General features: G+C 38.3%; 1 protein-coding gene across 1 annotated transcript in view; it reads left to right on the top strand.

Annotated features, from left to right (window-relative positions):
* myo15b (myosin XVB) overlaps positions 1 to 25,858 on the top strand; it is an 87,509-nt gene that overhangs the window by 10,044 nt on the left and 51,607 nt on the right. The window contains exons 11-19 of the mRNA XM_023340548.1: positions 3,698 to 3,823; positions 3,910 to 3,987; positions 5,316 to 5,464; positions 9,571 to 9,616; positions 10,180 to 10,304; positions 15,693 to 15,807; positions 17,837 to 18,012; positions 21,769 to 21,862; positions 25,791 to 25,853. Coding sequence (XP_023196316.1) covers positions 3,698 to 3,823; positions 3,910 to 3,987; positions 5,316 to 5,464; positions 9,571 to 9,616; positions 10,180 to 10,304; positions 15,693 to 15,807; positions 17,837 to 18,012; positions 21,769 to 21,862; positions 25,791 to 25,853 — 972 coding nt within the window. The remainder of the gene's footprint in view (positions 1 to 3,697; positions 3,824 to 3,909; positions 3,988 to 5,315; positions 5,465 to 9,570; positions 9,617 to 10,179; positions 10,305 to 15,692; positions 15,808 to 17,836; positions 18,013 to 21,768; positions 21,863 to 25,790; positions 25,854 to 25,858) is intronic.

The raw sequence follows: 25,858 nt of genomic DNA, 5'->3' as shown, positions 1-25,858 counted from the left end.
ACTCTCCTCTGCTCCTCCTTATCTCCAGACCTGAAAGCCATCTTCTTTTTATTTAGAAGTGCCTTCAGGTCACTGGTGATCCAGGGTTTGTTGTTGGAGAAGCAACGCATGGTCCGGGCTGGCATGACAGTCTCCTCACAGAATCTGATGTAGTCCATGATGCAGTCAAACATGTTGTTGATGTCCTCTCCATGAGGCCCACAGAGCACATCCCAGTCTGTCGACCCAAAGCAGTCCTGCAGTGCCTCAGCTGCCTCCTGTGTCCACCTCCTCACCGTCCTGATGCGCACAGGCTGCCTACTCACTAGAGGAACATACTTGGGAGTCATCCTTACCAAGATTTGGTCCGACCTGCCAAGGGGGGGCAGGGCTGTGGCGCTGTATGCATCTTTGGCATTAGCATACAGGAGATCCAGCATTTTGTTTTCCCTGGTGGGACAGTCAACATACTGCTGGATTGCATATGATTGTTTGAATAGATAAACATGGCATCTTCAGACATCTTATAATGTCAGACTTGTGGAGATTCAGAATTCTTTCTTTAAGACGTTTTCAGGAGCTCAGTGAATTCCAGTGTGGAACTGGTACTGTGACAGGATGCCACCTGCCACCGGTGAAATTTCCTTGCTCCTAAATATTCCACAGTCAACTGTTAGATGCATTCTAAAAAATGGAAGTGTTTGGGAATGACAGCAACTCAGCCACAAAGTGGTAGGCCACTTAAATTGATTGAGCGGGGTCAGCAAATGGTGAAGCACATAGTGTGAAGAGGTCACCAACTTTCTACATAGTCAAGACTAAACCTCATGTGGCCTTCAGATTAGCTCAGGAACAGTGCACAGAGAGCTTCATGGACTGGGTTTCCATGGTGGAGAAGTTGCAAGCCATACATCACCGAGTACATAACATCAGATGCAGTGGTGTAAAGCATATCGCCACTGGACTCTCGAGCAGTGGAGGTGTGTTCTCTGGAGTAACGAATCGCACTTCTCCATCTGGCCATCTGATGGACGAGTCTGGGTTTGGCAGTAGCCAGGAGACTGGTACTTGTCTGACTGCATTCTGCCAAATGTAAAGTTTGGTAGAGGGGGGATTATGGTGTGGACTTGTTTTCCAGGAGCTGGGAGGACAGACAAGGTAAATTCTGGGACCACCAATTGGGAGCATCCATGCAAAGGATGCACAACTTAGACTTCTGATTCATCCTCTCTGTCTGGCCATCCGTCTGAGGATGAAAACCTGAAGAGAGACTGATGTCAATGCTGAGAAGAGTGCAAAACTCTCCCCAAAAGTGGGAGATGAATTGTGGTCCTCTATTAGATACGATGTTAGGGGAACCCAAAGAAGTCTGAACAGTTCTCGGGCCATCACATCAGCAAGATCAGGGGCTGAAGGCAACCTGCGAGGAACGGGATCTTGGAGAACCTATCAACCACAGTAAGAATTACAGTGTTACCTTGAGATGGAGGTGGCCAGTGACAAAATCCATTAAGACGGCCAATGTGGAGTCGGTAGAGAGACCTCAGCAGACCTGCTTGAGGGTGTCGAGAGCACTATACTCTGGAACAGGTGCATATGCTGACACAAACTAATGTGTGTCCTTTCTCAGCGTAGGCCACTAGAATCATGACTGAACCACCGTCAAAGTCTTGGTAATACCTGGGCGACAGAACAGTTGAGAACCACGACAAAACTGAAGGACCATCGACACCATATCTGCAGGAACAAACAGAAGGGACCAAAGGCTATTATTTGCCAGTCGAGAAGTCGCAAAGAAGGGTTGCGCCACACTCATGAAAAGAGACCTCCTCTAAATGCAAACTGGATTCAGCCGCTTTGAAGGCCAGAATATCCTGGTCGGTCAGTTGGTCTGTGGCCATGGCGAGGTATTCCACATCTAAATGCACAAAAGCAACCTTTGCTCTGAGGCAGTAATCCTAGTCTAAGAAGGAAAGAAAGAAACAAAAGCAGAGAGGATTTTGTGCTACCATAAATAATGCACCAGGGGCTTTTACCCCCTCACACAGATGGCATGTTGAGCAGGACTGGGGTCAGTCCTCCCCCCTTCACGCTGTGTATCAGGAAGACATTCTGTTTAAAACCAGAGGTAATTACAACATTCCAAATCTATTTAAACTTCTCTAGGTATAGTATATGCTATATATATTATTCTTGATTATCTAACACTTATTGTTTTTTCATACTTTAATTGTATTACTTTTAAAACTCATAGGTCAGAAGGAGTTTACTAAAACAAAGTGTCACAAAGATGGAACTAACAGATGTCAAAGGAATGTTTATTTTGGGGGGTGGAATGTTTGTTTTGGGGGCGGGCATATCCAGTCACTGGAAATTAAAAGCAATCAATAATTAGGGTCATAAATCAGTCCACCGATTAAATTCATAAGCTCATAAGGGTGTCTACATATCTCTCTCTGAAGAGCATTCAAACTGTAGTGCCTGGAAGCCAAGAAAATCTGATCCGCTTCAGCAAGTGAACGATAATTTTTTGTCCGGATCAGTGGAAAGCTGACCAGCGCGGTGCGAACAGGTGGAGGAAGCTGGTGGAGAAATACATACATAAAAAGGAAGTTAACATCTCCCGAGCCAAGTAATGCCAGCATGTTCTCCATCAGCTCGGAGGGCTTCCGATCCCCCAAGTCAGTGGTCCCCAACCTTTTTAGTACCACGTACCGAGAGACGACCTACACATTCTGCTGCTTGTGGGCTCAATGTTGGTGCACAAGATGTAAACGACAGAATCCGGTTAAAGGATTTTCAAAATAAAAGATCCTCCAGACTCAACACATAAAACGGAAGTATTTAATTATTTCTTGCGCAGCCCAGTACCAATTGGTCCACGGACTGGTACCAGTCAGGTATTGTATTCACCACTTTTGATGTTAAACAACTAATTTGTACTTGAAGAAGACTGGAACAAAGAACTGCCACCATCTTTTGGCAGGTCCATAATTTCCTCAATAAGAATCAAGACCAGTTCAGGACAGAAATTGTGGAGCTTTTTGCAAGAAGCCGGATAAAGGTGGTTGGGGACCACTGCCCCAAGCCATTCAGAGAGAGCAAGCGATCGGCCCGCTCCGTGTCTGACAGTTGGTAGAGCCGAAGGAGATTCTCTTTGAGCGCGCTGTATTTGTTAGCGGTTGGTGGGTTCCTCAGCAGATCCATCAGACAGCGGGTGGAAACGGAATCCAACACAGCAACTACATGGAAGTACTTGGTCTCATCTGTGGTTTTCCCATGGAGATGGAACTGGGCTTCCACATGCTGGAACCATCTTTCTGGATTGTGCTACCAGAACTCTGGAAACTTGATAACTGCAGCAAAAACAGTTTATATATATATATATATATATATATATATATATGTGTGTGTGTGTGTGTGGGGGGGGGGGGGGGGGGGGGGGTATTGTGAATGATCCTAAAAAATGTTGATGAAGCTATGACATTGTTATCTGGGTATGTAAATGTTTAAAAACAAATTAATTTTAAAAGTCATCTCTCATTGTTCTGGTATTTAACTCATATAAATAATTTTTGTAATCCTAACAAACCAAAACATTTTTTCAGAATTAATGCCAGGCACTGAGGAAAAGCAATTTGTGTGTGTGCGTGTGGGTGTGTGTATGTAAATAAAAATATAGCTTTAACTTAGGTGAAACTTCTTTGGGGTTTTATAGGCTACTGACCACACCTTCCTTCAGAAATGCCATTACCACCATGCAACCAACCCCTTGTATACCAAACCAAAGAACCCAATACCAGTCTTCACTATTCATCACTATGCAGGACCTGTCACATATCAGGTATTGTATTCACCACTTTTGATGTTAAACAACTAATTTGTACTTGTAGAAGACTGGAACAAAGAACTGCCACCATCTTTTGGCAGGTCCATAATTTCCTCAATAAGAATCAAGACCAGTTCAGGACAGAAATTGTGGAGCTTTTTGCAAGAAGCCGGATAAAGGTGAACCAACTAACACATTATTCATAATACTCAATATTCCTCATAAAGATATGGTAATTGTCATATCTGGGGTGGTTTGAGTTTTGCTTTGGGTTCTGTCATTTTTTTGTGTGTGTTCCTTACTTTTTTCTATTAGTTCTGCCTCATTTCCATTTTCACTTCAGTTCTTCCTTACTGAGTCTAGTTTATTTCTCGTCTACTTGTTCTATGTAGTGATGGGCCATCTGAAGCCAGGCTTCGAGGCGTGTACCGAATAAAAAGGAGGCGTGTCAGATGACGCCCTGCGACTGGAAAACCGGTAACAAACAGTAGCTATATTTTGATGAATGCTATCATCAAAATCGTTGAACATGAACTATAAAAGGTTCCTTTTATTTCGGTCACTGCTGAAGACAAATACTCCTCTGATGCGCGATCAAATACAACAACCCATGCCATGAAGCAGCACGGCTCATCACGCTTCTATTTTGAAAACCGACACGCAAAATGAAGCAGTCAAGTGACCCATGCAATGCGAGACATCTTTGGTGCCACTCACGTGGTTTTCAGCAAGACGACATTCATCGAAGCAGGGCTTCATCTGACACGCCTCCTTTTTCCTTGGTACACACCTGGCTTCAGATTGCCCATCACTATTAGCAGTCATAGTTTTGGAGTGTGTGAGGAAACTGGAGTAATCCAGCAAAAATCAGGAAAGGCTTGTAGAGAACATGCAAACTTGATGCAGAAGCACACCAGGATGGTATGGTAATGAGGAACCTTACCATTAAATAAGAGTCTTCACCATTGCACCACCCTGCAGACATACAGTATACCATGTTTCTAAGAGATGTGTGCCAACTTTAACTTCTTTAATTGGATTAAAATACCATTATAACCATAGGTATTTTAGGATTTTGTTACTTATAATGACATCAGACTCACACAGTGCTTTCAAACCTCAAATGATTCTCAAAAACACTCCAGAATCAGTAATTCCCATTCATGCACACTTTCACACTCTGATGACTTGCAAGATACTGGATGGTTGCTACAACTTGCCTCTGGCTGCCTGATAGAAGAGCGGCTGCTATTTCATGCCATTGTCCCTTCTGACCAACACCAGCAGGCAATGTGGGTGAAGTGCCTTGCCCAAGGACACAAAACACAGGTGGATGAAATGGGTATCAAAGCAGCAATCTTCAGATTGCTGGGTGAACCTCTACCATCACACCAACAATATATTAAAAATTTCTTCTAAGATAACAGCTTTTTAGGTGCATATAAATAGTTTATGGTCATGGGTGATGTTCCAGATAACCACATTGGTTTTTTTCATGTTCATTTAGATGATTTCTGAATTGTTCCAGAAGCTTCAAGATAGGTACATCCAACAAAAGGAACTGGGTTGGAAGATGAAGCATCTTCGTCAGCCACCCCCAACTGCTGCTTCACACTTCCTGCAGTCCCTCACTGAACTCACCACCCGCATGGAAAGGTAGAAATCACTTTAATATCAGTTCATTTATACTGTCCTTATGCCAAATAAGTAATCTCAGGGCACAATACAGAGAAAAGAAAGCTTATAATTCAAATTCAGTCTGGAGTTTTATTGAAGTATCTGGTTCAGGATAAAGTCCACCTATATGTATACCAATTCCATCTGTTCCATTTTGAACTTTTAAACCTTGAATCAGTAAATAAATAGCAATCTTGCTAGTTCATGAAAAACAAATAAACAAGAAGGAAAGTAATCAAAAGACATCCATCAAACATTTACTTCTACTCAGGATAAATATTATTTTTGGTCTCTTCCTGTCTAACATGTTTTTGAACCACTAAAATGTGTATTTGGGCTGTAGTTCATGTTATAGACTTATTTACATTAATCTCACTTAATTCTTTTGGTTTAGTGATGACAACTTACTTTTTTTGTGTTCAATTATCTTAAAAGTTACAAATCTTTAACTTTTTACTTATAAGGAACTTTTTACTTTGACTTGACTTGAAACAATTGAGTTCAATGCCAATTTCGTATCCTACATCTGACCAACTCAATATATTATGATCATCCAACAAAATTCTTTGTTAATCCAACTCAATTGACAATTTTTTCTATGACTTAATTTATTAAGTGTGTTTACCATGACAACTTTGCCACTTTTACTCAAATAATTTTTTTCCTAATGAATAATTAAAAACTCTTTGACTAAATTCTACAGAAAGTCAGCTCAAACTTTTAAGTCGTTCCAAACTAAAAAACTAAAATATCTAAAATTACATTACCACTCACACTGTACTTAAAATAGAGCTAGAATTTAAATGTATGTTTTAACTTATTTTAGTTTTTCAAAGATCCTGTACAATGAAAAAAGAAAAGTTGAACCAACTTAATCAAATTGCTTCAATTTTAAGTAATTCAATTAAGTTTATCCAACTGAACTTATTAAGCTGGTTTAACTTAACAAATTTAAGTCAGTCTTACTCAAAGTCTTAGTTGCTTAGTTTACTTTCCCTTTGAAGGCGGACGCTTTTTTCCTCTGCTTCCCTCCCTACTCATTCTCGCCTTGCTTGCTCTGTCTTTGTGCTGCTTTTTTAGAGCCTTTCTTTGCACATTATCCAAAACTACAAATAATGGATCTGGTTAACTGGTCTCTCAATGCAATTGATAAAATTTTCTCAATGAGAAGACTGGGCAGAGGAGAGCCCACTTGTCCCACTGCGGGATACATACCTCTGGGTAGATATCCCTCATCTAGAAAATGTATCATCTTGATTTATTTGGATTCATGATAACAGGATCTCTGCTGTTTGGAGTTGATGGACACCTGGCATATTGACAGATTTGTGATGGATTGGACTGACTAGCAAACACTCAGACTGACATGCTGTGGGACAAACTCTGGATGCTAAAACTCACTAGCGAAATGAAATGGATCATGGAGAAGTTGCTAGTTCTGGCCTGGTGGGAACAATCATGCTAATTTGAATGATTGGACTTAACAGAGATGTACTGGTTGAAACTCTAGGGCAGATGAAAATTTTAAGTCTGGTCAATCTAAAGAAAATTAGTTTATTCTGAATCTGGCTCCCTTGTGTTGGTCTTAGCTTGTTGGCTATCTCAAATCTCCTAGAGTTCATGTAAACAAACTGCTCCTTCACATCTCCTCACCCCTCCCAAAGTATGGCTGAACTCTCAAGGACTTGCTCTTGGATAATACCACCACATCAGAGACTTTTTTGGGAGAACAGGCTGTAACAAGACATCTGCATACACATCATACATGGCGACAGAAAAAAACACACCCCCTGACCTCAACCGCTTTGCCACTCTTTGCATTTCCTTCTAATTCATGTAAAGCACTTTGCATTGCCTTATTGCTGAAAAGGTGCTATATTAATAAAATTACCTTACCTTACTTCAAATAAAGAAGTAAACTAATAAAAGATTTGTTTTTTAAAAGGGTGAGACAGGACAGTGGGTAATGAAAGAGGGGGAAGACATGCGGCAAATGACATCAGCCAGGAAATCGAACATGCAATGGCCCCGTCGAGGACTAAGGTCTCCTTATGTTTATTGCTGCACCATCACAGCACCCTGTTGTTTGGTACAGGATCTCTCCCTGTTGAAGCTTGCATCATGATGTCAGACTTGGAATATGAACATGGCATTTGAAACTTAATTGTTTCAAATAAAGTCAAAGTAAAATGTTAAAAGTTAAAAATGTGTAACTTTTAAGTTAATTGAACACATGAAAGTAAGTTTTCATAACTAAAGCAAAAGAATTAAGTCAGGTTAATGTAAATAAGTCCATCAGATGAACTACAGCGCAAATACACTTTTGAGAGAGCACTCTAATAATAAGCTGGATGGTTATAATATATTGAGTTGGATAAACTTACCACTTGAAGCAATTCAGTTAAGTTGGTTCAACTATTTTCATTTTTCAGTGTGGAAGCAGCCTACACAGAACATTCACAGCATAAGGTGAATGTTCATGAAATTACAAAATGCTTTACTGTACAAGTACATACAAACAGAGCATACAATTTTAGCAATACAAACATGGTAGATGACTTCTGTCATGGAAAAAATACTTTAACTAGAGTCTGAGTGAGAAGAAATAATAAATTTATTAAGTTTAGTCGATTATTGCAACAGTGTCTTCATAGGTCTGCTTAAGACATCTGCCAGACTTCTACTGAAGGTCTAGGGCCCCTATAAATGGTTGATTTGTAACACAGACCATAGATCTAAAACTTTAGCATTTGTTTGTTGAGAATGAAAATGCTATAACATTTTACTTAGTGTTTCAGTAGAAATGAAATATTAAATTGTAAATTTAGGATTTAATTAGGAAGCTAGGGTTAGGGGTTAGCTATCACTCACACAGAGTGATAGCCTTGCAGTGGTCACTGGTGCCTGAGCGGGGACAATTATTACGGTATTCATGGAATTCTCTGCATCCTGGTTCCTGTAAAGAGAAGAAATTCTGAACTCTAGTTCCTTTGAAGTAATTCAGATGTTGCAAATAATAGACAGGGTGATACAGAATGTAATTTCTGCTTTCATACAGAAAGTATTCAGACCCATTTAAATTTTTCACTCTGTTTTATTGGAGGCATTTGCTAAAATCAAAAAATGTTCATATTATTTCTTATGAGTGTACACCCAGCATCCCATCTTGACAGAAAAAAACAGAAATGTAGAAATATTTGAAAATTCATAAAAAATAAAACTGAAATATCTCATGGTCATAAGTATTCAGTTCCTTTGCTGTGTCATTCATATTTAACTCACATGCTGTCCATTTCTTCTGATCTTCTGACTGGTTGCAATTGAAACAAATATGAATGCAGCCAAGTACAGAGATCCTGAAAAAAAACCTCTTCCAGATTGCTCAGGACCTCAAATGGGCCAAAGGTTCACCTTTCAACAAGACAATGACCCAAAGCACACAGCTAAAATAACAAAGGAGTGGCTTTGGAATAACTCTGTGACCATTCCTGACTGACCCAGCTAGATCCCTGACCTAAATCCAATTGAGCATCTCTGGAAAGACCTGGCTCCACCAACGTTCACCATCCAACCTGACAAAACTGGAGAGGATCTGCACTGAAGAATGGCTGAGGATCCCCAAATTCAGGTGTGAAAAACCTTTTGTATCATTCCCAAAAAGACTCATGGCTTCACTAGCTTAAAAGGGGGTTTCTACTCAATACTGAGCAAAGAGTCTGAATACTTATGACTGTGTGATATTTCAGTCTTTCTTTTTAAAGAAATTTGCAAAGATTTCTACATTTCTGTTTTTCTGTCAAGATGGGATGCTGAGTGTACATTCATGTAAAATAACATGAACTTTTTTGTTTTTAGCAAATTGCTACAATGAAACCGAGTCTGAATATTTTCCATACTCACTGTGAGTAAGCAGATTTTAAATAGATGCAGGAATTATTTATATTTCCTCAATTTGAATTTAGCAAAAATTTAGCAATCGCTACGAAAGGATTAAGCTCAGGGTCAGATAATACTGTCTTTATCTTGATTTAAAGGTTATCCTTCTACCTGAGAGACTAATCCAAATGTTCTTTTTACACTCTTAGATGCAACACTACCATCATCCGTTGTCTGAAGCCAAATTTTGTGAAGGTAAAAATTACTATAATACAAAACATTTCCTTTAGCTTCTGCTGTTCAATCAAAATGTACATAGCAATATGCCTTATAACTGGATATGGATGTGCCAAGCCTGACTGTGTGAAATAACTCAACTTTGTTTTCAGGTCGTTTCATTAGTATGGCCTTTTAATTCAACACTGTGAAAATGCTAAATCTAAAAAGCATTTGTTACGTCTCACATGGAAACAACATGGAAGCTATTGCGTTATTACTTGTATTCCTCTTTCTTGTTGTTCATGTAAAATGACTAGCAAACTTCCATTACAGTAGACAGTGGTCCACTTTTGCTTATTAATAATGCAATAGATTTCATAAATGTATATTTATGTCATATTTAGTAATCTAGAATTCTATTTACTATAGTGGAGAAAATGTATCAACATTGATAAAGTATTTATAAATTTAATTGAGTACAGCATAGAAATATAGAATACAAAAGATTTGATAATTAAATGGCTATAGTTTTGTAAGCAACAGAATTGATGAACTGTTGAAATGTGACTGAGTGCTGTATCTAATGTGTCTTTTGTCAGCATCCTGGGATCTTTGATATAGACTATATGTCTCTTCAGCTGAGACACTCAGGTGTACTGAAGACAATTCACATCCGAAAAGAAGGTTTCCCTATCAGGATTCAGTACTCATGCTTCATTCAGAGGTGCTAACACACACATACACTAAACCTGACTACAGCATCACCTGTGATCATAGCAAAAAAAAAAACTGAACACTGTCCATTGAGGTTGGTAGTAATTTGTACCTTGTTTGGTATCTTTAAAAGAAATAGCTACACCCTCAACTACAAAACAAAAAAAAACATATTTAAACTGGGAACTTTGGCCAGTCAAAATTGTGCAAACTAAAAGTACAGATTAGGTTTACTCACATTTGTTTAATAATTTGAGTTGCCTTAGTGATATTAGCAAAATAACCTTGTTTTCCCTACATATTTAAATACAGCATCAGTGACTTAAACCAAGCAGTCATTTGAGCTATGTACATGAGCTAAGTCAATGATTCCCAACGTGGGGGAGTAAAGTGGGTACCCGTCCATCCATATCTCTGATACAGTGACATCAGAGATTGCAAGCTGGCACATGACCTCATCTTCTAAGAGCAAGAGAGTGAAAATATCAGTTAATTGTTTGTATAAAAACGATCGGTACAAAGGTAAAGAAAGAATTTAAACAATTAAGCTCTATTGACTTTCACATTGAATTTATCAAAAAAAGGGTAACTTCACAGCATAAGTATGTAATTTGTAATAGAAGCTAAGTGACGCCAAGATTCACTTAGCTTCACTAAGTTCACTTAGTTTCACCAGCATGAAACTAAGTGAACTTGGACAATACCAAAACACTAACCATCATGACATTATTGGTGAAACTCAGGAGTATTTTGAGAAGAAAAAACAGTTGTCACTGTCAAAACGATCCACAGAAATCAGAAAATCCTTTGAAAGAGCAGGTAGCAAGTTGCATAAAACCACACATGATTTTTTGAGTATTTGCTTCTAAGGCTAAAAAGAGCTTATCCAACCCAGCTGCCTGAAATTTGGGAAACTGATGTATGGGGCACTTGCAGAGGATAAAGTGAAAACTGTCATGCTCTCAAAAACACTCTGCAGGATTGAATTGACCAAATAACTTCACCCTAAGGGTGGCACTACCCTTAACTACAAAAACAAAAATAAAACCCAAATGATGAAATGACAACATCAGATATGATGAGGGGGAAAAACATATCATATGCTGCAAAACATCTCTGCACAACAACACATAGACAACTTAAGGATGGGGGGCCAGTGAATTCAGGGAGGGTGTGTTTATAGCCATGAATGGTGTATGTGTGTGCAATGTGCTTAAGTCCCTGTCATCAGCATAAAATTAAACCAAATTAGTAGCTTCTCCAAGGTCAATTCCATTCCAAGCAAGCTCCAGAGTCCACAGCTGACCTGTGAATCTCTGCAAGAATTCCACCAAGCTTCCTGCTCTGCCCGCAGAGCTGACCATTCGCTAGTCAGCCAAAACCATCACACTGGTCAGGCAATTTGACAAGGGCCGAAACAGCTTCCAACATCTTTTGAATTTTCCGAAATGCCAAGTAGCTGCCAACTACAAACAGCAGAAATCCCATTACCAAAAGACCAAATAAATACAAATCCTTAGTGTCTTCAATGGACAAAATTGTCAGACACATTAGCTTCCATTTACCCCATGTATCCAATAACACATCCACCTAAATATGTCCTGTCAGAACAAGTTGGTTCTCCTCTGCCCAGTCTTCCTGTCAAGAAAATGTAACCAATTTCATTAAGAGACCATTTGACAGAGATCCTTAGCATCGCAAATAGTGAGTAAGGAAGAATTTAACAGGCAGGCAAGGCAAACAAGCTGATGTATTAACTTGCAGTGCCAGGAAGGTGATCAGTTTAGTGTGCAAACTGGAATACTGGGTTGAATAAATGTGGATAAGAGAGTAGCAGTAGTTGCCACTGAAGCAGTCAGATAGCACTATTCATGCATCTTTACACACAGAGTTTATCCAGCACATGAACCTGCTCTGTGAAGAATTGAAAAGCTGCTTTGTCAACATGAATGCGCATTTGTCAAGAGAAACATGAGCAATGGAGTCCTATATTTCCACTATCAAAGACGTGGAACACCTTGGCTATGAAGATGAACTTTGTGATCTCCAAGCTGATTCTCTATCAAAAACAACATTCCAAGAAAATGAATAAAAAGTTGTGGCTTGTCAACAAAAATATATTTGCAGACTGACCAAAAACACACTGATGGGAGTTCCATTCAGCACTACTTACATGTCTATGGCAAGATTCAGTGCTTTTCTGTAAAAAATTACAAAACCCTACAAAAGACTTGATATCCTCCAAGACTTTAGGTTGGATGTGACAAACACTGCAAGTAAATTATAGTGCTAGCCAGAAACATGTAAGCTCAAGGCGACCCTTATTTCAAGAACGAATTGGAGAGAATCCAGATGAATAAACAGGCTGCTTGTCACCGAACCAGCTATGTGTACTCCAGGTGGCAGGGTATAATACACAACCATCAAGACTGAAGAATGAACAATACTAGAAATGTATTGGGGAGAAGGAAGCATTATATAGCAATGAAGCACAGCAGCTAATAGGCCAAAGAGCAGATAACACTAACCTCAATGCATAAACTCTAGTGAGCATCACTGGAGTTTATGTGATGCTCATGTTGGATGTCTTTGTTGCAGACATCCAACAAAGAGTCTCAGTTATGAAGAACTGGACAGCACCAAGCCTGGTGCGTGATTTACACCTACTGGCTCAAAAAATTGATATCTCTTTGTGAGCCTAGTAGGACAAATTAACCAACTGCTGAAAAATGGGACCCACCTTAGATGACTGAGGGCCAAACAGTCCTTGCAATGAAAGATCCTTACAAGGGAGCAATCCTATCCAAACACTGGCCAATAACCTGCCTCTTCACATGGAAGCTCGTGTCAGGCATCATAAGAGCTAAAAGTAGCAGGCACTTGGGACAATGCATGAGAGAGGCACTGAAAGGTATTGGTAAGAATATTGGAGGAACCAAACAAAAGCGACAGAACAGATGCCCAAGAGTGCAAAGCCAGACAAGCAAACGTGCATTGTCAGGATTAAATCAATGAGTTTGCAACAAATGTGGAATATACCAAGGGGATGCTTTATGCCCACTGCTGTTCTTCATGGATTTAAACCTTCTCAGCCAAATAAACAACACAACTAGCTATGGATACTGAAAGTCACGTAGATGACATCAAGCTGTACGCTAAGAGTGAGTGAGTAATCAGATACCCTGCTGGGGTAATAAGTTGGCCAAAGTAGGAAATTCAGATCACAGATGTTAAAACACAAAATCTACTCACCATGCATGGTGTACTCCACCCCAAATCCAGCATCTACAGGCTATACTCTAAGCACACAGAAGGAGGCAGTAGTGTGGTGAACATCAGAACCACCATCCAAGATGAAGATGCCCTCAGTGAATGTCTCAGACAATGGAAAGCAGGAAACTGGAAGAGCAGGAACTGAAGAAAGCTTTATGGGATATACTACCAACAGATAGCTGAAATGACTGATATGATCAAAACATGTAAATGACTGGCAAGGGTCAGTGAAGGACAACAGAGAATCACCTACCATAGCAGCACAAGAGCAGACCTTAAGCCAAGATGTACAATACCTGGCAAGATCTTTAATGCCACCTCCTGTTTTTTTGCTTCTTAATGTATCTGATAACTTACTTTGATTTTTCTTTTTAGATTTATTTATTGTTGTCCCATCTAGATGCCACATTTCTAATTTGTGATTTTTAAAATCTGTCAAACTTGACCAATCTGAACTATGTGGAGTAGTCTTTGTATTTTTTATTATTTAACAATTTTGGTATCCATGTGACCTTGTAGTCACCTGCTCCTCAATAAATTTCCTCCAGAAAAAGTAAAGTATCTCTTATCTTATAAGCAAAGGGGCTCCAGAAACAGTTCAACATCTCACAGCAGGGTGTGAGATAGATGCAAAGGAATACATGGAACAACATAACCAAGTGTTTCATCTGTGCGGAATACAAACTAGAGACCTCTAGGTCAAAGTGAGAATCACCTTCCAAGGTGATAGAGAATGACTGAGCTAAGACCATGTGGAACTTCCAGATTCTCGGCTAAGGAGATTGTAACATAAGAATGGGTAGGGGACCTGACCGACCAATAACCATTTTAAGCCCTTTAGAGGTGTTTATTTTTAAAACATAAGTCTAGGGGATGTGAGAGGCACTCTGGCATACGCCCATGAACTGTTGCACCAGAGTGTAGCCACCTCCATCTGGCCCTCCGTCAGGCCCAGGTTTCCTTCAAGCATGGACCGGCTGACACCCACAAGTGAACCTCCCAATTGGCTCACACTCGACTGTGTCCCACATAGTTTGCAAAGTCTGTGTGTGTTCCCATGTGTGGAATGAAAGTCGCTTACATATGGTCCAGGTAGACACAGGATCTTAGGCGCCTCCCATTCCAGGACCTTAATGGACAGTTAAATCTAGACTAAAATCCCACCTGTTTAGAGATGCCTTTGAATCATAATCTATTAATCATTTATCAATATTTTGATATTCATTAATGAATATTTGATAAATGATTAATTGATGTGCAAATATTTTCGATGTGTTAACCCATTTTTTTCCATGGGTTGCATCATCAACCCTAATCAGCGCAACCGATGGAGGTTGCATTGATTAACACGTTTTGGTCCATTCTGTACTGTGTTTTTATGATAAAAAAAAGCACTTTGAACTGCCTTGTTGCTGAAATGTGCTATGCAAATAAACTTGATTGATTGATTGATTGATTGATTGATTGATTGATTGATTGATTGATTGATTGATTGATTGATTGATTGATTGATTGATTGATTGATTGATTGATTGATTGATTGATTGATTGCACACATGACACAGTGCCTGTCACGTGCAAGACAGTGACCTCCACTGGAGAAGTGGCTCCAATAGATATATGGAGAAATACCTCACATGACTAAAGAGTGCAGTTCTAGGACAGAGAGTCAGCCATCCCATTGGATCAGGCAGAATCCATCAGTAAATAGTAATGAACTATCAACTAAATAGAAAAGAATGAACAAACTAAAAAAATTCAACTGTAAAAAATAAACAGTAAAGACTGAACTAAATAAAGGCAAAGATGACAGAAAAAATAACTCGGTATAGCACAAATAAGTGATCAAAATGCAAATTCTCTCAACGGTGTTCCTTTAGTTATTTTCTTTGTAGAACTAACAGTTTTTCCCCTTTTCCAAATAATAATTTGCAACTAACCACTTTTTATTATGATGATGATGATGATTATTATTATTATAAGGAGATTATGCTTCAGTGTGTTTTTGGAAGAGGTGGGAAACAACAAGGGTTTGGGGGGACCCAGGTTGACTTGAAAGAAAGAAAGGGGGCTTTGAGGAAAATGGGTTGAGCACCACTGATCTGTTCTTACTATTCTGCTGTAGGTATGCATTTCTACTGACCCAACAGTCAAGCCACTTGTCAGAGACAGAGCTGTCAGTAAAGCTGCTAAACATGGTTGATGCTGAAGAGGGACAGTACCAGCTTGGACGCACCAAGGTAATAAAACTCTTATCTTTGCTGATAATTACTCATGAAATTTAAACAGAGTTCATTTACTGACTTTCTACAATCGTAAATTGTCATATAAATTCTAATTTTTGTCAGATTAAAAATACCTTCTGAATATGACGACCTTAAAGCAGATACAGTTAAAACCAGAGGTTTACATAAAAAAATATATAAAACATTTGTTCACAGTGTCTTATGTGTAAATTAGGATTACCAACATTTTACTATTTGCTATTATACCAGAATAATGACATAATGAGATATTTTTTTTCAAGGCAATTTTTATTACTTTCTTCAAGGTCAAAAGTTTAAATATACTTCATTAGTATCTGGCACCATTGCAATGGGGACATCCAATCCATTCCAGTTGCTTCGAACAGGGGAATCCCATTCCCTCAGCACTTCTGCAGCAACGGACGTGAATCGTTTACACTGTGGGCTCACAGTTATGAAGTTATTCAGTGAGCTTGTTATAAAGATGCTAATCTTGCCCTGGAATTACCTACACTGTTGCCGCCTGAGCTTTTCATAGTGTGGGACAATTTACCCAAGGACACACAAAGTTAATTTGAGGCTACCAAAAAGCATCCCCAGGACGCGTTTGGCCAGAAGGATGTCATTGCTTCATTTCAGACTTTTCCCAATGCACGTTATCAGCTGCCAAATGAAGCGATGGAAGTCTATGCTGCAGATACTGTATATGTTGTCTAGTGAAAGAGGCATTCCCTGATTTTGAGAAAAATGCAAGTGAGTACATGAAAATGTCCTGTTTCATTGCTGGTTTGAATCAAGATCTGGATTCAGATCAAGTGCAATGAGAGTGGGGTGAAGACGTTTCAGGAGGCTTTTGAGGTTGCAGCAGGAGCAGAGCGGGCTCATCAGGCTGCTCGTTTAATATCACCAGTATTGCTAGGTGCTGCAGCAGAAGATGTAGCACATCCCCTTCTGTAAATACTGTTTCTAGAGAGCAATTGCATCTGAAAACTGCCATACAAGACCTCACTAGTACTGTGAAGGACTTCAGTAAAGAAGGACACTGAAACTGAAGTTGGATAACAGAGATTCACATTCACCAACAAGACAGTTTCGCCAGCCCTTCCCCGAGTATGGGCACCAATTTGGGCGCAGTCAAAATGACAATCCATACAGCAGGGGTTATAGATCTGGTTTCCTTTCTTTCAGGCCCAGCAGTGAAAAATATTTATGGTCCAGTGGTTTCTACAATGAGGACAGTAGAGGATGTCGCCAATCACCTGGGAGACACCCGTATGAGCGGAGGAGCCTAAGCCCTCAATGAAAACATGTCTCGTTCCATCCATTTTCTGTTCACCCTTGTCCCTAATGGGGTCGGGAGGGTTGCTGGTGCCTATCTCCAGCTACGTTCCGGGCGAGAGGTGGGGTACACCCTGGTCAGGTCGCCAGTCTGTCGCAGGGCAACACAGAGACATACAGGACAAACAACCATGCACACACACACTCTCACACCTAGGGAGAATTTAGAGAGACCAATTTACCTGACAGTCATGTTTTTGGACTGTTGTGGGAAGCCGGAGTACCCGGAGAGAACCCACGCATGCACAGGGAGAACATGCAAACTCCATGCAGAAAGACCCCAGCCCGGGAATCGAACCCAGGACCTTCTTGCTGCAAGGCAACAGTGCTACCAACCACTGTGCAGCCAGCCCCAAGTGAAATGAAGGCAAACAGTAGTCTGTAGAACTAAAGCTAATTATGCTAAATGGTTGATAATCTCACACAGTCTACCCACCTCTCAGGGGCTCCGCCAGGAATCTTTTGCCCCATGACAAAATATTTTTGATTGGTCAGATCAAGCATTCTAATCTATGAAATTAAGTGATATGTTCATTAGCTGTATTGGGTCATTCATTATAGTTGACAGAAATAAAGGCTTGAAAACAACAGTGTGTATGCGTAACTGTTTACTTATTTCGTTTAATGAACCAAGTTACTAAAATGATTTTTCTGTATTTTTCTCATTTGCTGAATGGGCCTATAGGTGTTTCTTAAAGAATTTCTATACCAGAAGTTGGAGGACAAATGGAACAGCACTCAGACATGGGCAGCTGTCACCATCCAGAGGAACATCAGGGGCTTCCTCTGTAGAAAAAATTTCAAGTTTTTCAAACAAAAAGCAATTGTTCTCCAGAGTCACATCCGAGGACATCAGGCTAGGTATGCAAGTAGATTTTTTTTTTTACTAAATTTTTCTTAAGCGCATAATATGTCAGAAGTAAAATGCTTAATTTTCAGAAAACTTTATCTACATTCAAACAATAGTTCCTGGATCCATTGAAGTTAGTGTAAGGTGTAAATGAACAACATAAATCAATTTAAAAAATGCAATAAGTGGTCCTCAACCAAAAAATTATTTTCATAATCCAAACAATAAACATAATTACAAGATTATTATTAAAACTGCAAGCTCAGCACCGATCCAGCCTTATGGCGTCTGCAGGAACGCCGCTGCCGTCATCAATTCTCTCTTGCCATTCCGAAACCGTCCACTAAGTGGTGTACTTGTTGAATATTCAAATACGTCTTCAGTCCACTTCAGTACAAGTCCAGAGGCAGGACTTGAGTGTTTTTTTTTTAATCTGACCTACCAGACAGAAGTTATTAGCTGCTTTTCCATTACAAAAGTGCACAAATATTAGCCTCTATTCTGCTAATCTCCAAAAAACACAATTTTACTATTGCAGAATTTGCATTAAAATTAAATGAAATCAAGATCATCCTTTAATAAGGTTGTTCACTCAATAACTCATTAAAAATCATGGCAGGGACAGTTAATGAAATATATTCATCATTCTGCGCTGGTGCTCAACTATCAGTCATCAGAGGAGATGTTGACGTCTTATTCAGGTGCTGGAGCGTCAAGGCCCTTAAACTTGGGAGTGGCTTTTTGGAGAAATTGTAGTGGATTATTTTACAGAAGAGCTGTCCCAGATAGCAAAATATGAGTGAATCAATGTTGAAACAACGTTAGATGGACACACTGAATCCATATTGAAATTTTACATTGAAATGATATTGAAAGTGGTCAGTGACTTACACGTTGAATCAACGTTGGGGTTTCAACCATTACTGACACTATATCAAAGTTGATTCAATCATCATCTGAATGTGGATCTACATGCACATTTGTATTGTTTTTATATTGAGTCAAAGTTAGGGAATCAATATTGATTCATGCATATTTTTTGATTTGATAGGTCTACATCATAACATAAAAGTTTCTTCACTGGTGTTAAACACAATTTTGTTGGCAGACGATGGATATCGTTCAAAATTATCTTACATTACCATATTTCAAAAAATGTGTATGTACAAACTTAAAAGTTACAACATGGTATTAATGTTAGAATTTATTTAGGGAAACAGGTCTAGAACAGACTCTTTTTTGACTGTCAGAACAGTCTATTGTCCATGGAAGAATAGTGTCCATGAGGTTAAGCCTGTATAAATCAGAGAAACTGTACAAGTTGGGGTAACCCAAGTTTGACTCTGCTTGGCATTGCTTTGGTTCCTTGATGCCTTCAATCTTCTTGTGCACACAAAGAAGCCAATTCTTGACAGTCCTTGTCAGTCAGCTTTGGGTCCAACTGCCGAGCAGCAGCTGAAAAACACAAAAATAAGAATGAGGAAGGCTGGTTAGAAAGACAATAAAAAACGTTTGAAAAGTTTTGAAACACATTGAAATATTTAATAATGTACTGGTCTGAGAACAAACACACCAACCGTACGGCTGCCCTTGTACTCTCACAGTTTTATAAGGACATGCTAATGAATATTCATGAATAGGTTTCTTACTGTTAATTGACATATATAATCACATTTACCTATCAACCTGCAGCATAATATAGCATTTATGATGCCGCACTCATGCTAAAATGAGGCAATCGTCGATATTTAAAGTAAATGCCTGTTTATCAGAAGAGCTAAAGATACGGAGGATCAGGGTTGTATTTAACACACCAGAGACAGAAAAATAGTGCAAAAGGTGATTTGTATTGTACTTGGAAAAATTATTTACAATATATACAGGATAAACTTCCATCAAATAAATGGTTCAATTTTAACCACAAACATTTCCAAATAAGTTGATGACTACATTCATTCAAAAATCCTCACATGCTGATAAAAATCCCACACAAGTAGTAATAGTCTAGTTCTGTTTATCCAGTTACCAATCCAATAATCAAAAGACTGAATCAGTATTTAGCAGGTTTAGATCAGTTTTTCAGCCCCCTTGCCATACATGTTTTAGGCATTTTCCTTCTGCCACACACCTGGATTCAATCTGTGGAGGATTAACAGCCTTTGATGACTGAATAAGAGGTCATGCAGTCATTTGAATCAGCTGTTCTGGACGAGACACATCTAAGCATATCAGTAAACATATTATAATAAAAAATGAAAAACAAATTATTTAAAGTTTAGGGCTACAGCAGGAGCCCTAAACTTCCTTGTCTACCACAAGCTCCCCCAGACCAAACAATAGGCCCTGTCCTACTTTTAAAAATTGAAATTCCACAAAATCTTGCAAATTAGATGCAAAACAATGCAATTATTTTTCAATAAACACAGTTAAGATAAAAGTAAAATGGCTGAATGCACCGCAAAAATGCTCAGAGTCAAATTCAATTCAGAATCTGGTTTCAAAAAAGCCAACAGCAAAGGGGGATGTGTGTTTGGGACAAATCACTAATGTAAAAAGCGAGGATGGACTGCTGCACTGCTTGTAGTGATTTGTAGATGTTTGTGTGTCAACACAGTATGCACAAACAATCAGCAATAATATTTAAAGACGAGTAAGAAAATGTACAGAAAGCAATCTTAACCCACTGTTCTCCACATGTAGTGCTTAATTTAAAACGCGATTAACCCCCACTCAATAATAAAATGCTCTGACCCAGAGCTCAAGGAGGAAGAGGGGAGTGGGGGGTGAAGAGGACCTCAAGCAAAAATCTATCTTTTTGACCATAATTCAACTTTGAATTACCATCGCTTGTTATCTGGGATGGATTCAACACGTTCGAATGACACACAACTTTTTATGAACTGTGCGATGTGAGAGTTGTGGTGGAGCCAGCTCCACATTGTCCATAAACAAACAAAATAACCTATCATCCTCCTACTCCTTCCAAGAAATAGGTCATGTGTGGCACAGTGTTGATAGAATAATTCAGCATCATGCTATTGAATGTCATCAGACATGGTTTTAAATCTGCATGAATCAAAGAGTAAAGGAAGACATCCAGCAGCATAACATGCAACTTTCTATTGGAAGGGGTTGGAGCTAAGGTGATATCACCAATTGACCATGTGAATTTGATAAGTCTGCTATGTCACACCAAAAGTGTGATCCAGCTGGGAGCTTGTATGTGGAAGTTATTCCACCTTGATATTTTATGGCAAATGGTCAGACTTTGAGGCTTTACCACACCCATGCTTTGGTGCATCAAAAAGATTTAATAACTTTTGATCTTCAATGGCCTCGACCAGGGGTGCCCAAAGTCAGTCCTCAAGGACTGGCAATCTGCATGTTTCTCTCCCTGGTTTGCTCAGATACAACATGTGTAAAAGAGACAAAATGGCTGCTTTGATCCAAAATGGCCGACTTCCTGTTGGGTTTGGACCGTGGCTCTAACAGGCATTTTGTACGTCCTGACAAAAAACGCTAAAGGTCCTGGGTTTGATTCCTAGCACAGTTTTCTATGAAAGACTGCTCAGAACTAAATTAGTTATTATATTCCTTTTTTATGTTCAAAAACATCATTTAGTACTGATAAAAAAATAGGTAGAAACTTTCCCAATCTGCAGGACTTTGTGGATAGAATCGTTTCTGTTTTTGAATCCATTGCAGAAATAATTGCACCTGCTTTGTGAATTTCCTCTTAAGAGTAACTGGATTATTTCCACTTTTAGGAAGTACTACAAGCGTTTGAGGCAGTCCTTCACCCAGTTTTGGGCTGTGATGCTAATTACTAGGAACACAATTAAGAGGCACCATTGGAGAAAGGTAAGTGACACAAAAGAAGCACTCTATCCAGGTAAATCAATGCCAAACTTTCCTGGCAACCTCATGTTTTCAAGTTTTATTATACTATAAATTCTGTTTGCCTGTTATGCAACCCAGTTTTATTGCTCCTCACAGTTAAGCACATAGCATGCTTCTGACAAAGATAAGAACCCTCTGAGACCAAAGTGTAATTCTTTTATTCATTCTGTTTTTTGTTTGTTTTGTTTCATAATATTGGTTGTTTTTTCTATTTGAATCATTTCCTTGTGTCTTTTTTTCTATTCAACCTTATCTTTCACTTTTATTGTCTGATATTCTTTTTCTTTTTACTCTTGTAAACAGAAGAGTAGAGTGATGACAGTTACATCACATATATGGTGTAAAATATATTGCCCTGGACTTGCACCATAATGTTCCCTTGTTGTCCAAAACAACAAGGGAAGGTTGTTTCGGACAATGTTCCCTTGGATGTTGGAGTTAAAAAATTGTTTAACTCAATTATAAAAATTTTTTTGGTAAAGCTTATCAACATATTGTTATTTTTTGCATAACAATATAATATCGATTCATATTAATGCACATTTGTAAATAGATATCTTAGAATCTTTCAGAAATGTTCTTATTTTAACAGAGTGTCTGCTATCATCTCATTTGGCTTTTAGCTTTGCAGTTCAGCTTGGTGACATGTTTATCTAGCTTCTTAATCAAATTATATTGTAACTTCAAAAAGATATCAATTGCATTTGCTGTTGGGAACTTTTTATGGTGTAATTTATAAAACCTGAATAGAAAACTACGTGGATTTTTCGGAGTTCTATAAATGGCAAATATTCCACAAATGTAAGATTTGGACTGGACAGCAACACATTCAAATTAATTTAAGTTTCCAAATGATCTTTTGCTGAACTGCAGTTCCTCATAAAAAGGCAACTCCACCCCTCTTTTTGTTTATTCTACACTCGCAAAATTAAAGCTGGGTGGGGCAGCTTTCGTTACTTTTAACTGAAACATGGTTCTCTACTGTTTCAGTTAAAACACAAGATTTAGTTTCTGTTTGACAATAAAGTCATTTATAAAAAATAATTTATCTGTTAAAGATCTTATATTAGGTAACACAGTGTATAGTGTGTAGGTTTTAACTGCTTTTTAACAATAATTAGATTGGAGATTTTGTGTTTTATCAATAGGTCTTGTCATTTTGCTCTTTCTGGTTAAGATTTGAATAGTCTGGGTGAAACTTTGTAAAAAATAGATATTTTTTAAATTTTTATTTATTTTTAATTTTTTTAAAAATCTTTATTTATTCTAGTAAAATATGATTAACATATTCATATTTTGAATATGAATATTTTGATGGAAAAACACATGAAGGGTTTTTCCATCAGGGTGTGTTAAACTCATATGTTTAATCTTTGGTAACAACTTCCTTTTAAAAACTAATCTATTTCTTTTAACTATCATTCTTATCTTACATTAATCATGTTACCTGTGTGTGCATACACACCCTGACTACACACTCGGTTACACTCTCATCTTGGACTTTAACCTGCCATGGTGAAATTTGAAGCAGCACTGCCTCTCTCCTTCTGTTCTTTAAAACCTGCCCATATGGCGTCTGACTTCACAGTTTCACCAGGTAGGGTGCTTTATTCTTTGTTTTGTCATTGATATGCACATGAAATATTTTCAGGATGTTTTTTTTAATTTTATTTCAGCAATTTTACTCTATACACTCAAGGTTCATAAGGAAGAGACTTGTCTTAATCAGATTTCAAGACACTGGAAAGGATTTCCTTTCTCTCTGTGACTCTTTTTATCTCTTCTCATCAAGGTTTGATACATCCTCTAAATCTGTTTCATTGTGTTTTAAGTAGCTAAATGAGGTTAATATCTTTAACCATATGTCATTTGGCTTCAGTTTTACCAGTCAGGTTTTGAGGTTTCCCTTATTGTTTTATGAGACTTGAACTCTGAGCTAAGAGCTTTAGTCAGCTCTTGAAGCTCAGTAACGTGATCTTTGGCGACAGCATTCACTAATGTCATTTGAGGGTGTTACATCTCAAAATGTTCTTATAATAACAGTGCTTTGTTGATTTCGGAGTGTTATTTATGGTTTTTTGTCTCTAGTAGAAATAAATGGTGTTGCTATATTTTTGGTCCAGTTTTATACAGGCTTTACAGACTTTACACCTAATATGAATAATGCATACATAATTTAAAAATGATTAAGAACATGTGTCGCCAAGTTTTAGGACAAATAACGACAATTTTCTTGATTTGGATAATTTGTTTGAAGAAAACTGTATTTTCTGTCCCTACTGAGTCTTATGCCATGCAAGTCTTTATTTCTTCAGATTGCAGTGAGACAGAAGCAGCTATTTTGACCCATTGTTCTCCACCACAGAATAGTGAGATGCTTTCTTGACATGTTTTAAGGGGTGAATGCTGCCCTTTGACAACTCATAATGCAGTTAGTTTAGATATGTTTTAATGGAGTTTACCAATGTATAGCAAAATGAAAGATCAGTTTTGATATGGTAATTCTAGAATTAATCTTGAAGAAATTTGGTGGATCTGATGTGAAGCTAACAAAGCAGATTTAATTACAATATGCAACATCTTTTATTGCCTCTCCACGGGCTGCCACCTTATCGTGGTGGAGGGGTTTGAATGTCCCAGTGATCCTAGGAGCTATGCTGTCAGGGGCTACGTGCCCCTGGTAGAGTCACCCGAGGCAGACAGATGAGGGATCAGACAATGTGCAGCAAAAACGCCTCTTATGATGAATACAGCCATTGGAGACAGTGTTCCCTCACTCAGAGGCGGGTTACCGGGCCACATTCTGGAGCCAGGGTGTGTGTGAAAGAATGTGTAAGCAATTATGATGAACTGAATGATATTGTCAGCGTGTGAAGAAATTAAAACAAGTAATAATAGTGATGATAATAATAATAAACCCATAAATTATCAATAAGAGGCAGCTTAATATAAGCAATGGATCGATTAATAGGGATAAAAAGTTTTTAATTTGTAGATTATTTACAAGAATTACACAATTTATTCAAAAAGTTATGAAAAATAACTTTTGTATAGTAGATTTTACATGATCCTTATTATATTATAATTGATGTAATTATTTTATAATTGCTTTTGTCCTTTTTTTCTTTCTTAGTGTTCTCTCTTCTTTCTGAATTATTCTTCCTTTCCAATATTATAATATTAGAACCTGACAATCAGTTTGTCTGCTTATGTTGATAAAACATGGTTTTGGTTTGATAATGTGTTGTTTTTCTGAAAGCAACCTCAGAAATAACAAAGCAATCTTATGCAATCTTTGTGTTCGCTTAGTGGAAACATTATATAATATTTGTTTCTTCATCAATAGGAGCACACATCCATGTTTTAATCTTTTCAGAATTTTATGTTAGACTATGCAAATACTGAATTATGCATCGATATTAACAGCAGTAAAAACACTGCTGTTGTACTTTGTACAAAGTAAAGTTTGTACTTTTTCGAACGTATTCGAAAAGGTATCAACACTGTAAACTCTGGATAAAACCAATATTGATATTTGCTGGAGCTACCCTCACACATTGTATAGTGTTCTTTCTGTCACTTGTAAACGTTCTGATAAAATGACAGCATTGCTGAACTTTTGGAACTGTGTGGCTTACTGCGTGAGGAGGGACCAAAGCTTTATGGGTGTAACAGAAGTATATAACAGGACCTGTACCTAAGAATAGGTATGATAGAAAACACTCCTCGGACAGTGATTGGGGACAAAGATCACTAAAAGTACGCAAACAATACAATCCCACACATAAGGAGTCCTGCAGTGGGTTAGCAGCAAGTCTGAGATGAAGAACATTAAACAAGGATTAGGATTCAGGATTACAAATTGAGGATTCATGCTTGTTGATTTCAGGAATTACACAAGAAGAACAAAGTTAAAACTGCTAAGAAGACAAAGCTCATCTCATCAGAGATGGTAAG

The sequence above is a fragment of the Xiphophorus maculatus genome, chromosome 10 (assembly GCF_002775205.1).
Source record: "Xiphophorus maculatus strain JP 163 A chromosome 10, X_maculatus-5.0-male, whole genome shotgun sequence".
In the NCBI taxonomy this organism is placed as follows: Eukaryota; Metazoa; Chordata; class Actinopteri; order Cyprinodontiformes; family Poeciliidae; genus Xiphophorus; species Xiphophorus maculatus.
Note: the sequence above shows the minus strand (reverse complement) of the source record. Positions and strands in the feature narration are given on the sequence as shown.